The sequence below is a fragment of the Geotrypetes seraphini genome, chromosome 6, assembly GCF_902459505.1.
Source record: "Geotrypetes seraphini chromosome 6, aGeoSer1.1, whole genome shotgun sequence".
Classification (NCBI taxonomy): domain Eukaryota; kingdom Metazoa; phylum Chordata; class Amphibia; order Gymnophiona; family Dermophiidae; genus Geotrypetes; species Geotrypetes seraphini.
The window spans coordinates 50,626,127-50,641,806 of record NC_047089.1 but is presented as its reverse complement, the minus strand read 5'-3'; the positions used below and the strand labels follow the sequence as shown (position 1 = coordinate 50,641,806).

The 15,680-nt window shown below is 41.8% G+C and overlaps 1 protein-coding gene across 1 annotated transcript in view; it reads right to left on the bottom strand.

Annotated features, from left to right (window-relative positions):
- RXFP2 (relaxin family peptide receptor 2) overlaps nt 1-15,680 on the bottom strand; it is a 79,900-nt gene that overhangs the window by 22,372 nt on the left and 41,848 nt on the right. Inside the window, exons 10-15 of the mRNA XM_033948641.1 lie at nt 13,749-13,820; nt 9,117-9,188; nt 8,900-8,971; nt 8,733-8,801; nt 6,323-6,394; nt 3,970-4,199 (exon numbers count right to left, since the gene is read on the bottom strand). Coding sequence (XP_033804532.1) covers nt 3,970-4,199; nt 6,323-6,394; nt 8,733-8,801; nt 8,900-8,971; nt 9,117-9,188; nt 13,749-13,820 — 587 coding nt within the window. The remainder of the gene's footprint in view (nt 1-3,969; nt 4,200-6,322; nt 6,395-8,732; nt 8,802-8,899; nt 8,972-9,116; nt 9,189-13,748; nt 13,821-15,680) is intronic.

The window sequence follows — 15,680 nt, the reverse complement described above, 5'->3', positions numbered from 1 at the left end:
TTGGTGGGAGGGGACTTTAATTTGGTTATTGACCCTTGCTGGGACTCTACGGGGGCTGGGGGGGACAGACTTAAGTCGGATCGGAAGCGGCTTAAGCATTTTGTTGATGTCCTCAATGTGGTTGATGGCTGGCGTTCCCAGCACTGGATGGGTAAGGATTTCTCTTATTACTCCCCTGTGCATGGGGTGTATACCAGAATAGACATGTTGTATTTGGATAAGGGGTGGGGGGGTAGATTACTTGGGTCTCACATTGAGGACATTGGGTGGTCGGATCATGCTCCCATTTGGATGGATGTCCGCTGGGGGAGGACCTGGGTGGGGGACCGATACTGTAAATTAAATGATAGTTTATTGAGGGACCCGTTGCTGCTCCGTAAGGTGGAGCAGGTTATTATGGATTTTTTGGAACATAATGATGTTAGTCAATACTCTCCGATGACGATCTGGGAGAGTCTGAAGGCCGTGTTGCGGGGAGAGCTTATATCGATGGCCGCGTATAAAAAAAGACAAACCTTGCAGAAGGAGCGGAGTTTGAGAGAGACTCTACGGCAGCTAGTTGATCAACACAAACGTGGTCAAGGGGGAGCACCCCTGGGACTTCGGATTCGTGAGGTGCGGGCAGAATTGGGGAAGTTGGAGGATGAGGAAATCCAATTTAATCTTGAGCGTCTTCGTTTGCGGTTTTTTGAATCTGGTAATAGAGCAGGGAAGTTGTTGGCTCATCGTCTACGCCTGCAGCGGACGCAATCTAATATTATGGCTATTAAGGATTGTTCGGGACAGATGTTGACGGATGAGGGTGCTATTCACGCCCGCTTTTGTGAATTTTATCAGCAGCTATATACGCCAGAGAGTCAGGGGTCGGTGGAGGAGATTACTCAGTATCTTCAGGACTTGGGCCTGGCATCCCTCCCGACCTCTGTGATGCAAGGGCTGGATGCGGATATTACTTTGGAGGAGGTGCATAATGTGATTCGACAGTTGAAACCGGGGAAATCCCCGGGGTTAGATGGGTTTACGGGATTATTTTATAAGAAATTGTCTACTCTGGTGGCACCGTTGTTAGCACGCTTATATAATGACCTGAGGGATGAAGCACAATTGCCTTTCTTTATGCGACTGGCGGGGATCACGATTTTACCGAAGCCGGGGAAGGATGCTACTCAGTGTGGGAGCTATCGGCCGATTTCTCTATTGGGTATTGATACCAAAATTCTTGCCCGGGTGCTCGCTGATCGTTTGGCGCTTCATATGCCAACCCTTATCCATCCTGATCAGGTGGGATTCATAGGGGGTCGGCAAGCGGCGGATGGGATTCGTAAAGTTCTGAACTTGGTATGGCAGGCCCGACGGTCTGGTGGTTCATGGGTGGCGGTGGATGCCGAAAAAGCGTTTGACCGCGTGGATTGGCGATTTATGGAAGCGGTTCTCCGTCATGTAGGCCTGGGGGCCCGTTATGTGTCTTGGATTCTATCTTTGTATAATGGGCCCATGGCGGGTGTGAAAATCAATGGGGTCTACTCCTCCCCCTTTGAATTGCGGAGGGGAACGAGGCAAGGTTGTCCCTTGTCACCGTTGCTGTTTGCTCTGGTGATTGAACCTCTTGCACAAAAGATTCGACAGACGGCTCGGGTGCGGGGGGTAACGATCCAGGGGAATGAATACAAATTGTCTTTATTCGCTGACGATATCTTGGCAATTGTGGAGGGTTCGGCGGAGTCCCCTCTATCCCTTCAGGACCTTATGACAGCTTATGGGTCTCTTTCGGGTTTTAAGGCCAATATGGCAAAAACAGAGATACTTAATATATCGGTCCCGGACGCAGATATTCCGGGTATTAAGAGGGTGGTGCCCTTTCGTTGGGTTAAGGGCCCTATTAGATATTTGGGTATCCAGTTGGGGGTGGACTGGGCGACCTTATTTCAACTTAACTATATTCCCCTGGTAGCATCCCTGGCCAGGGATATGGATCGGTGGGATAAATTATATGTGTCTTGGATGGGACGCATGGAGGTAACTCGGATGTTGGTGTTACCTAAGTTCTTATATTTTTTTCAGGTTTTGCCGGTAGAAATCCCTAGGAAGTATTTTCTTCGCTGGCAGCGTAGCCTCTTGCGGTTCGTGTGGGGAGGCAGACGGCCACGGGTGGCTCAATGGGCCATGTTTAAGTTTAAGGCGGAGGGGGGTTTGGGGATCCCCCATTTGGAACATTATTACCGGGCGGCTCAGTTACGAGCGGGAGTGGAGTGGCATGCGCCTTCTTTGAAATTATGGGTGCAGGTTGAACAAGGTGTGCTGGATGTGTCGTGGGGGGCTGGGACCCTGGGGTTGCTTATGTGGGGAGATTTGGGGGTGAGGGAGTTGGGGACAATCTCTAACCCGTTCACTAATTGGACACTGAGGGTTTGGAAAGGAGAAGCTCGCAAACTGCTAGGTAAGAGTAAGGGGGTGTACTTTCTTCCCTTGTGCTATGCGTCTGATTTTGTGCCGGGGAGAGATGGGGGGATATTTGTGAGGTGGGCAAAGAATGGGTTGCAGTACTTTGGCCAATTCTTGGAGGGTGAGACTATTCGGGCTTTTCCTGAGCTCCAGGCTCTTTATCAGTTAGATTCCAAGGACCTTTTCCCCTATCTCCAGGTGAAAAGTTATTTGCAGAGGGCTAAACGGGCTGATGCCGCAGTTTATACTTGTTCTGCCTTTGAGCAGTTGCTGGGATCCCCAGTGCACAGAGGCTGCATTTCCCTGCTGTACAAGTGGGTGCATCAGGATGGGGCCCGGAAACCTTCATATTTGGTGGCGTGGGAACGAGACTTGGGGCAGGTGTTTGATGAGGCCTTATGGGAAACTATATCGCTTAGGATACATCATATAGCAGTGGCTCCTGTGCTGGTGGAGAATGCTCTTAAAATGCTGGTCCGCTGGTACATGACCCCGGTTCATCTGAGTAAGATGTATGTTCAGGGCTCAGCCTTATGCTGGAGGGGATGTGGGCAGCGGGGAACCTTTTTTCATATGTGGTGGAGCTGCCCTTCACTTCATGATTTTTGGAGCCAGGTGTTTCAGTATGTGGGGGCTCTTCTTCAGGTGCCCCTTCAAAGAAGAGCGGAGGTGGCTTTATTGGGGTTTCCCACGGGAGGAGCTGACGATACTCAGGATAGACTGGTACAGTTGGCTTTCACAGCGGCCAGGCTGACTGTGGCTCACCTTTGGCGTAGCACGACTCTGCCTACACTGCCTCTTATGAAAGATAAATTGGGATGGGTCTGCGAAAAATACAGGCTTTCGGCCCTGCTGACACGACGATGGCAGCAATACTATGATATTTGGGGGAGATATCTTGAGGTGGAGAACTTGGATGGGGGGAGCGCTGCTGTCAGATGATCTACTGGCCCAGACCAGGCTATGGGCATTGGGAGCCTGATTTCTTCTGGATTTGGCCTTTTTTTTTTTTTCCTTTTTTTGGGTTGGTTTTGGGTTGATTTTGTATTTTTTCTCCTTCCTTTTCCTAGGGTGCTTGGACGCCTGTGGGAGTGATTTTTGGCTTACAGGGGATGATGGGTGTTGTATGCTGTTACGGGGGGGGGAGGGGTGGGGTTGTTCTTAGAGGGTTATGCTACTCTGATGCTTGTTTGATTGTATTGCTTGTACTGTTTTGGTACTGTGATGCTGTGTTGGTGTGTATTTTTGGTTATAAATAAACAATTGCAAAAAAAAAAAAAAAAAGAATATTGTTGAAGGAGATGCGTCATAAGAGGAGAATGGGCATGGAAGCAGTAAGGATTCCCGCATTATTTTACAGGTACCACATGCTAACATGACCTGAAATTCAAAAAAGAGAAAATGCCCTAAAATGTACCTCACTAAAATGTACCTCACAGATTTCAGCACACCTTTAACTAAATAAGCCCCTATATGTACATTTGAATCATACTTCAAGACAATACCAATAGCTTAAAATATACTTACAACATAAAGATTTTATTGACAAAGTCTGTGTTTTATATTCGGATTGGATGAATGATCTCATTCCAAGGACAAAAAGATTTCCAAAGCAAGTAACACAAGCTATTACCCAGACAAAGATTCTTTGGATATTGTTAGCTAGAAGGTTCTCAAATGTGGAAATTCCATCTGTTAATGGTGTGCAGACTCTCACGTGAGGTGCATAGGTACAGTATCGGAATTTTTTGAAATAGCTAAAAGCAAAACAACAATAACAAAAAATACTGGCATAAGATAAAAGGAAAAGACAAAACAAAAAAAATGATCCAACAAATCTGCAGTAGAGAGTCAAACAACAAAAACAAAGAAGAAACTGTGGAAATGATGTACAAGGCACAAAGGGGTTCTTTTACTAAGGCACGCTAAATATTAGTGCGTCTTAGTAAAAAGACCCCAAAGTCTTTAATGAGTAAAAATATAATGTAGCAATTCAAGTAATGGTTCTCATATGTGAAGAGCCAGGACCCGACATGGTCCATGTTTCAGAAAATACTCCTTCCTCGGGAGTCTGGTAGGTTATGATATACACACACATGTAGAGAACCTTTTTAATAAATCAAAAAAACCAACACAGGTAATCCGTGAAAAACAGGCAATGAAGAGCTCCTTTTCGCTATCATTTAGCAAGCTGAGACCTCATTTAGAATACTGCGTACAATTGTATACTAAAATGATCAATGATCTTTGTCATAAGGCATATGAGGACAGACTTAAAGATTTCAATATGTACCGTATTTTTCGGATCATAAGACGCACCCACCTGTAGAGGAGGAAAAAACAACAACAAAATTAATTTGGTTCAGAATTTTCTTCTTCTTGGGTTTTCCTCCTCTACATGTAGGTGCCTCTGGTGGTCTGGTGCTGGGAAGTTACTGACTGCAGCCAATCACAGAGCGGTGCGGGACCAGGCAGGAAGCGCACAGGTTGTGCTCCTGCGTCGTTCTTCTAAAGACACAGGCGGACGTCCTGGAGACCACGTTGGACCAACACTAAAAAAGGTACCAGGGTGGGGGATGCAGTGTATTTGGTCCATAAGACGCACCCCCTTTTCCACCCCCTTTTTGGAAATGTGGGATCTCTTAGGGAAAGGATGAGATAGTGGATGCAGCAGATGGGCAGACTGGATGGGCCATTTGGCCTTTATCTGCCATCATGTTTCTATGTGTTCTGCCTCCTATTTAAGAGGTGCTAATTGTTCCTGCATTAAATCTCTGTTATTCAGTTAGTACACATGTTATTCAGTTAGCACACTTCCACATCTGTTCCCCACCCATGGCACAACCCCCCAAAAAATATTTTGAGAAATAAATAATGCACTCAATCCATGGGAACTGGCAAATTACCACAAAACACTTTTAATATGTTTTACAGTATACATTTTCCCACGCATTAATACAAAGGCCCTAGGGCTGTCCAGAAAAAACTAAAGTTAGAAAAATTGTGCAAATTGAAGTTTTTCCCATGAATTTCATTATGCATGATCAGAAAATAATTTTACTTTCACTTTTACTTTCCTGCTGAAGCAACATAGGACTGAGATTGTGCTCGGGCTTTAGGACTGATTCTGATCCCCAAAGTTTGGTAATAATATTTTGCTTATTGGCCAATGCCTGATGTAGATGTTGTATGCCAAACCAGGGCTCGTATTGGGCCAATAAAGATGTCCCTGTTCATTGAGGCCCTTTGTGGGGTTTTTTGCTGTATTGTGTTTGGTGTGCTCTGTCCCTCTCTGTGCTGATCGCTCAAAACCACCAATCACATAAAGCTGTTTTTCTTAAAATTTATTTTTGCTTAATGGAGTAAATTTCTTGGTATTATGGCTATAACTTTTGTGTTTTCACTCAGCAATGATACATTGATAAAAAGATATTTTATGCAAAATATCTAGCAGCATTTTATAAAATGAATCTTCAATATCTGCACTTTATTGTGGAAAATAACAGAAATTTACTCACAACATACTTCGCTAATAGCTAAACATGTACTCTTTGGTGTAGTCATCTACCAATGGCATTCCAAACACTCAAGGATTCAATGTTTTCTTTAGATAGTCAAGATAAAGCCTGCAATGCTGTAATTATGTTGCTGCTTTATGTAATCAGTGGCTATGAGCAACCCCAGGATAGGCTTGAAAAATTATTAAAAATTATTTTCTGATTATGCACAATCCAATTCATGGGAAAAACTTAAATTCGCACAATTTTTCCAACTTTAGGTTTTTCTGGACAACCCTAAAGGACCCCTAAACTCATAACAAATCAAAAGGCATAAGCTCCATTGTGGCATATGAATTATAGCACATTGCATATATACCTACATATGAGACAGGTTCTTCATGGGCAAAAACATTCTTAAATTTATATTTGAAATCTCAATTCCCTCCAGGCTTCTGAAAAAAAAGAATTATGCATATGAATTTCATACTTTCCCCATTACATATTGACTTTAATATTGAAATACAGTCAAACCTCGGTTTACTAGTAACCCAGTTTGCGATTGTTTTGCAGTCTTAGGTCTGCTGGATTATTGCAACTCCCTATATCTTCCTTGTCCAGCTACTATGATAAAACAACTCCAGACCATACAAAACACCGCCCTCAGACTGATCTACTCACTTAGAAAATATGATCACTTTAACTGCCTTCTTAGACTCTCACTGGCTACCCATACAAGCACGAATTCAATTCAAATTCCACTCCCTATTATTCAAAGCGTTACACGGCTCTTCCCCCTCCTATCTAAACAACCGCTTAAACCAGATCTCCACCTCAAGACACAGAAGAACCTCGAACCCTTTTGCCTTCCCCCCACTCAAAGGCACACAACGCAAGAAAATGTTTGACAACCTTCTGACAACACAAGCAGCAAAACTCAACCATTCCATCTCCAATCTGCTGACAATATCAGACTTCAAAACATTCTGAAAAGAAATCAAAACCCTGCTTTTCAAAAAATTCATCCAAATATCTTAACCCCTCTTCACTTACCTCCAGATGATTCACCTACCTCCAGATAACTCTCCCCCAAATTACCCACCTAAACACCTTCCAAGTAAACAGACCCCTAAAATAGTTTGTAATCTTACCTACTCTAACTGTATTCCATTTGTCTATATCACACAGTTCGGCACTGTCAGTTTACTATCCAACCTGTGAGTTCCCCTAGGATTCTATCCAGCTATCTCCCCTCTGTTTAAAAAAAAAAAAAAAAAAAAATTGTATCTTCACTGGAAAATGTCCAGCCAAATCTTTTGTAATCCGCCTTGAACTGCAAGGTATAGGTGGAATAGAAATCCGCAATGTAATGTAATGTAATGTAAGACGAGCAAAACACTCAGCAAACTTTTGACTCGTAAACCGAGCATTGACTCGATTTGCGAGCCCCCACCCGACCCGACTGCGGGAACCAACAGTATTGCTCCCCCTGAGGCCACCGGCGCTTCTATCACCTCTTCCCCCCCCTCCCCGACTGGCCCTGTCCTTACCCCTGCACCGCCGGTGATAAAAGTGCCTGCCATCGGTCTGCTGCTGAGCCTTGAGCATCTGCGCATGCTCAGGCCTTCTGATCTCACCCTCTCCGAGATTCTCATGATGGCAGAGGCAGCGGTGGATGTGTCCCTAATGGTAATTAAGTTTTTGGGGATGTGGAATGAATTGTTCAAGTTTACACTAACTCTTATGGGAAAAGTTGCTTTGATATACGAGTGTTTTGGTTTAAGAGCATGCTTCTGGAACGAATTATGCTCGTAAACCAAGGTACCACTGTATATTTGTTACTAGCTGATCACCCGGTGTTGCCTGGATATTTATTTATCCCAATCTTCCGGTATCGATAGACTTGTATTCAGTGATTACGCCACTACAGCTGCACTTCCTTAAATACTGTTAATTGACAGTGTGACATCATTCCCCAAGCTTCACACAATTGGTCAAAGCAGTTCCATCTATCTATATATCTATATATCTACATATATATATATATAATTGGTTGTATCTGTGTGTGTGACCCCCTTCCCACCCCCACAGTATTTTTTCCCAGATAGTAAGTGATATGCATACCAAGTTTGGTTGAAATCTCTCCATGCGTTTCAGAGTTATGCTGGAACATACATACATACTTACATCCAATTTTATATATATATATAGATTACTAGATCCACAGCACCCTTTTTAGTATAGACTTATAATATATTTTAGATTATTATTTATATTGAGTCAAAATATAATAAGAGTACACAATTATATAACTTTAACAGGATTAGCTTATTAATATATTTTGTTCTTTTTATTTTGAATATGGTTTAGACTAGAAGTTTTCTTCTACTAATTTGAGGCTCCAACTCCCAGAAGTGGCTTCCTTTAAGCTGTGCTGTCATAAGCCTTCCTTGACAAGTACTCATTTCTATAACCAGGGTGGATTGACTGGTATGGGGAGGTGGCCACCAATCAATTAGAAGTCTCTTCATTAGCTGCTTCTCTGTGCTTGGATCATTATTTAAGGCCAGCCATGTGGCTGGCAGTCTAACTTTTAAATAATCTTATGTGGTGTCTTTTTGTTTCTACTGGGAGAGGCCATGGAATACCCATATGCCTAAGGGTTTGGAAAGGCTATTTTCCCCTCATGGCAGAAAAGAATTTACAAATATGGGTTATTTTATGGTCAGTTAGAAGATGTGACAAGGATATCCTGATATTTTGTGTTCAATTAAGATAAAAATGATCACTTACAGAGACTTAAGTAGTCGAAGACTGTCAAACTGGTTTAGATGGAGGTCAATTGGATTGAAGCTCAGATTGCTAAAAATAAAACAAAAAATACTTTACTAAAAAACAAACCAACCTAGATGTAAAAGAAAGAAATAATTAACTTGCTTTTATTGTAAATCCCAGCTTACACTTTTTCCAGATGTCTAAGCTCTGTGAAAGCAGAAGGCAGCAACTTAGAAATAAGGTTCTGAGATAAGTCTCTACAGAAAAAAAAAGAAGCAGTTTACTAAATCAACATAGTTTAAATCTAGAAATAACAGAAAAAAATGCAGAATTAAAACTTGTAAACTTGGAACTTGAGAGAAAATATATTAACATAGGAATACAAAATAATAAATTCCTTACAAGTCCGTTAGCCTTCTCAGTGGTGAAAATGTTTTCTTTGGCACTATTCCAATCTGATTATCACGAATGCACCTATGAAAATATAACAAAATATATTTTAAATCTTAGAGTTTAGCACAAATTCTTAAATTGGCACAGCAATAAAGTTCAAAAATTCCAAAAGTTTTGCTTACATTAATCCAGATTTCCAGAGCCAGCAGTTAAGAGGAACTGGAACTAGATTAGTCTAATATTTGAACTGACAAATCCCAAAATAAATTTTACCCTTTTTGAAGTGAATCTAGGCCTCAGAGTCACCCGTAATAGCATTTTATGGACTTATCCATGAACTTGTCCAAACCATTTTTTAAAACCTGCTACATCTTCTGCCAACAAGTTCCAGAACTTATTTGTTGAGTGAACAAACATGTTCTCATATTTGTTTTAAAAGTATTACTATGTAACTTCATGGCATGACCCCTGATAGTAACTGATATTATTACCTTTGATTGAAACTGGTAATAATAGCTGAACAATTTATCTACAAAACATCTTTAGGATCAAGCACCAAAAAACACAATATTCTGAAGGACCCACTTCCTCAATTAACAACCATTTTTACATACTAAGCATTAGCCTGTGCTAAAAGTGTTAATATTAGCAAACTGCTGCCATGCCCATGTTATTCCTGTAGGTGAGATGGTAGCTGGTGCATGCTCTCTCTCAATTACACGCATGAATGTTTAGTAAATAGGGTCTTAAAATTGTAGTAGTGCATATTAAGTTTTCAAGGGTGATGATGCGGAGGAACTGAAAGAAATCATGGCAAATCTGGAACTACTAAGCCAAATCAACAAGTTAAAAAGTAGTAAATCACCTGGACCGGATGGTAAACATCCAAGGGTACTAAAAGAACTCAAACATGAAATTGCTGACCTGCTGTTAGTGATCTGTAACCTGTCACTAAAATTGTCTGTAGTACCTGAAGATTGGAGGGTAGCCAATGCTATGCCGATTTTTAAAAAAGAGTCCAGGGGAGATCTGGGAAATTACAGACCGGTAAGCCTCACTTCAGTGCCGGGCAAAATGGTGGAAACAATTATAAAAAATAAAATTGTGGAACACATAGACAAACATGATTTCATGAGATGGAGTCAGCATGGGTTCAGCCGAGGAAGAGCTTGCCTCACCAATTTGCTTGACTTCTTTGAAGGTGTGAATAAACATGTGGATAAAGGTGAGCTGATTGATGTAGCGTATCTAGATTTTCAGAAAGCTGTTGATAAAGTTCCACATGAGAGGCTCCTGAGAAAATTAAAGAATCATGGGATAGGTTGCAAAGTTCAGTTGTGGATTAGGAATTGGTTATCGGATAGAAAACGTAGAGTTAAATGGTTATTTTTCTCAATGGAGGAGAGTTAAACAGTGAAGTGCTGCAGGGGTTTGTACTGGGACCGGTGCTACTTAACTTATTAATAAATGATCTGGAAATTAGAATGACGAGTGAGGTGATTAAATTTGCAGATGACATTAAACTGTTCAAAGTTGTTAAAATGCATGTGGATTGTGAAAAAATTGGAGGCAGATCTTAGGAAATTGGAAGACTGGGCGTACAAGTGTCAGATGAAATTTAATGTGGACAAATGCAAAGTGATGCACATTGGGAATAATAACCTGAATAACAGTTACCAGATGCTAGGGCCTACCTTGGGGGTTTGTGCCCAAGAAAAGGATCTGGGTGTCATCGTGGATAATACGATCAAACCTTCCATCCAATATGTGGCGGCGGCCAAAAAAGTAAACAGGATGCTAAGAATTATTAAAAAAGGGATGGTTAACAAGACTAAGAATATTATAATGCTCCTGTATCACTCCATGGTACGATCTCATCTGGAGTATTGCGTTCAATTCTGGTCTCCTTATCTCAAGAAAGATATAGTAGTGCTAGAAAAGGTTCAAAGAAGAGCAAACAAGATGATAAAGGGGATGGAACTCCTCTTGTATGAGAAAAGACTAAAAAGATTAGGGCTCTTCAGCTTGGAAAAATGATGGCTGAGGGGACATATGATTGAAGTCTATAAAATCCTGAGTGGAGCAGAACGGATACAAGTGGATCGATTTTTCACTCTTTCAAAAATTGCAAAGACTATGGGACACTTGATGAAGTTATAGGGAAATAGGAGGAAACATTTTTTCACTCAGAGAATAGTTATACGCGTTACCAGAGGTTGTGGTAAGAGCGGATAGCATAGCTGGTTTTAAGAAAGGTTTGGACAATTTCCTGGAGGAAAAGTCCATAGTCTGTTATTGAGAAAGACATGGGGGAAGTCACTGCTTGCCCTGGATCGGTAGCATGGAATATTGCTACTCCTTGGGTTTTGGTCATGTACTAGGGACCTGGATTGGTCACCGTGAGAACGGGCTACTGGGCTTGATGGACTATTAGTCTGACTCAGTAAAGCTATTCTAATGTTCTTATATTTCAACTTCAAAGATAACATTTATCTACAAATAATAGGCACCGCTGTGGGCACCAGATCAACCTGTTCATGGCAGAAGAAACCATATGATGCATGCAGCTACCCTTCACAATTCCAGCACCCACCCTTCCAATCTATTATTCATAACCAAGCCACATGATACACTGTGTATGCTCTGACAGAGATAAACACCTCAAATTCCTGACTGAATTCTTCAAACAGTAAGGCTACGACCCTAAAATGATATCCAGAAAGATTCCCTCTTCCTTTAAATATCCAGGGAAAACCCACCAAAGTATAAAGAAAACAAAACTTCAGAGAGAATCCCGCCTGTAGAAACATACAATCTAGAGCTGGATAAACTGAGAAAAAAACATCCTACAGCCACTGGTCTGACCCAGTAAGGCTATTCTTACGTTCTTATTGAGGGTATTTTTTATAACTGGCCACATTAATACTGAAGGTCCGCCATGGACCACAATAAGGCTTCTTTAAATAGTCCACACTGGAGGGGATAGAGGAAGGAAGTTTTAGTTTTTATTAGTTTAAGTTTTATTAGGATTTTATATACCGCCTATCAAGGTTATCTAAGCGGTTTTTACAATCAGGTACTCAAGCATTTTCCCTCTCTGTCCCGGTGGGCTCACAATCTATCTAACGTACCTGAGGCTATGGAGGATTAAGTGACTTGCCTAGGGTCACAAGGAGCAGCGTGGAGTTTGAACCCACAACCCCAGGGTGCTGAGGCTGTAGCTTCAACCACTGCGCCACAGTGGCCTTAGACTAGGGAAGCAGAGAGATGCTGGACATCTCATGGAGAAGAAGGAGGAAATACAACACGTTGAGGGGGATTGTAAGGATCATATTACACCCTACTTTCATGCATTGCATTGGTTACCTGTGGAGGCACGTATTATGTTTGCTACATGGTTATTTACTTGATCACTTTGTATTTAACAATTCTCTTCGCTCTTCATAAAATCTGGCATTTTTGTTTTTTCCCCAGTAGAGAATGAACGTTTAAGAAATTTCAGGGTTGATGGCTTTCTTACCAAGCAGCAAGTTGGGAATCAGAAATTCATGCTTTTTTAAATTAAATTCTACATCTAATCTTCAGCTTAGAAAACTGCTTTAAGAAATTTTTAGATGTATAGCATTTAAATATTCATTTATGATTGTCAATTTATTATGTGTCAGCACAAAGGCCTTAGGTGGATGACATACCAGGAGAAATGCAGGGGAAATAACACCCAATAGTTAGATAATTTGATACAGGAATTCTCAAAGTATATATGTTTTCGAGAGGATAGATGTCAGTTTATCACACAAAGATGATGGTCTAATACTGACCAACACCAATAAATCCACTCTAATAATATTAGTCTTCAGACCCTCAGAAATGCCACCATCCACTCACTACAATATAGTTTCATAGTGGCTGGATTTACACATTAGATACTCACCGGGTCACTTGTATTGAAACTATTATGAAATAGAACTGTGCTCGGGATACACTTAATCAATAGTTTAATTTTAAAATTAGGAGTGGTCGCGTTGTGGGTAACCAATTTAGACTTAGAGCGATCGGAGCCCTGATGAAACCCGTCCAGGGTGAAACATGTTGGTATATAGATCCCTTTGAATGCATCACCTCAGCTAAGTATTAGCTTTACAATTAAACTATTGGTTGGTTAAGTGTATCCCGAGCACAGTTCTATTTCATAATAGTTTCAATACAAGTGACCCGATGAGGATCTAATGTGTAAATCTAGCCACTATGAAACTATATTGGAGTGGATGGTGGCATTTCTGAGGGTCTGAAGACTAATATTATTAGAGTGGATTTATTGGTGTTGGTCAGTATTGTACCCAATAGTTAGAGGCATAAGGGAAAGAAGGAAGGCAAACTCTAGCATGGTTGTGCAGATTTGATACTACCTTAGAGATGGAAACATAAGGGAGACTGTTAAAGATGTTTTGCAGTTTGGTCTTTATAGATCCACATTAATTACTGGATAGAGTCTTAGGATTTTCCTATGGGTCAGTAATTCTCAACTCTCTCTAGTAGGGTTTTCAGTATTACCACAATGAATATAACATAATATAATATAATACATTTGATGTAATTTAAACAATTTCTTTAGATTTTCAAATATTCTACAAATATACTTACAATACTTTGAGTTTATCGCATGTCAGGAAAGTAGAACTAGTCAACAACTTTATATGATTGCTTGCAAAATCCCTAAACAAAAACAAAGATATTTTATTGCATAATAACACTAGCTCCCCTCCCCCTTTTACAAAACTGTGATTGTGGTTTTTAGCGAAGGCTGGTGCACTGAATGTTCTGCGCTGCTCCAAACACTCATAGGAACTTGGTAGGGGGCTGAGTGCAGAATCTGGCAGGGGAGGGGACACTGGGTGCAGATCCTGGCAGGGCACTTGAATATTAAGCCTCCTGACATATTTGAGTCAACCATTTTAGCAGCGGGGCAGGAGAGTGGAAAGCAAGGCAGGGAGGATAGGGTGGCAAGCCTGGGAGGGAAGGGGCTGGGTGCACTGCCTGGCAGGAAGGGGGCTGGGTGTAGAGCCTGACTGGGTATGGAGGGAAGGAGGCTGGGTGCAGTGGGTAGCCAAACAATATGAAAAGATTGGGAGTGGAGGGGTGGAGGGGAGAGGACAAAGGCTGGAAGGCAGTGAGGGGAACATAGGAAGGAGGGAGGGAAGGAGGGAGGAAGGGACAATTGTTGGGCCTGAGGAAGGAAAGAAAGAAAGAAATCACCAGACAAGGGGGGGGGGGGGAGGGGGAAGGAAGAGGACAAAGGCTGGAAGGCATTGAGGGGGACATAGGAAGGAGACCACAAAGGTAGGAAAAATGATTTTATTTTCAATTTAGTGATCAAAATGTGTCAGTTTTGAGAATTTGTATCTGCTGTCTATATTTTACACTATATTTGTCTATTTTTCTATAGTTGTTACTGAGGTGACATTGCATATTTTTAAAAGTCATCTGTCTTGACATCTTTGAAAAAACCCCAAAACTCGTAAATGATAATTAACATTTTCTCTGCGTACAGTGTGCTTTGTTTTTTTTTTTTAAATTTTGTGGTTACCATTATGTATTAATAAGATTATATTGTATGTATATGAAAAATGGATGGAAGAAATTACATTACAATTAGTATTATTATTATGGGGCGGAGTTTGGGCGGGTCAGGGATGGAATTTGGCTGGGGGTATTCGGTTGGTGTTTGTTAGGCTTAGGGAGTACTTGGCTTGAAAAGGTTGAGAAACACTGCTATAAACTAAGGGGCTCATAATCGAAAGAGAAAACCATCCAAAAACCGGCCTAAGTCAGCACTTGGATGAACATTTCTCAAAAACGTCCAAGCGCCGAAAATAAAAACGGGTTTTGGACGTATTTCTAAACGACCTAGGCCTTGATAGTGCCGCTCAACACCAAAGCTAAACGGGGCGTTTCAGGAGGTGTGTCGAGAGCGGGAGTTGGGCGGGACGTGGGCTGGCTTACACTTAGTCGTACAGCATGTATAACCAAAAGTTATACAACCCAGGATCGACGGAACTTGGACATTGTGACTTAGACCATGTAAAACATGGTCTAAGTCACAAAAACCCACCTAAAATCACCAGATAAGCAATGCAAACACATAACACAGACCCCCACACACTACCCCAGTGATCACCAACCCCCCCAACCCCCATAAAAATTTTATTCACAATTTTAAATTTCAGCCTCCAGACCACCATCACCTGGCCGCCTGGCATAGGAAAGCCTAGTCGTCCAGCCCAGAGGCAGCTTAAGTCATCTTGGGGGTGGGTTAGGGACCCATAGAGAGGAGGACCCATGCCCATAAGCCCCTGTAATCACTGCATTGATACTGAAACATGTGCACTGCCCTATACACGCCCAAAACCCGTTTTTAATGGCATATAAGTGGCTCCTGCAGCCATAAGGGCTTTTGGGGTGGTAGATAAGTGGGTCTAGGGGATTCTGGAGGTGGTTTGGGGGGCTCACCATCACCTATAAGGGAGCTGTAGGGAGGAGAAGCCATGGCACCCTTTTTGTGAAGTTCACAGCAGT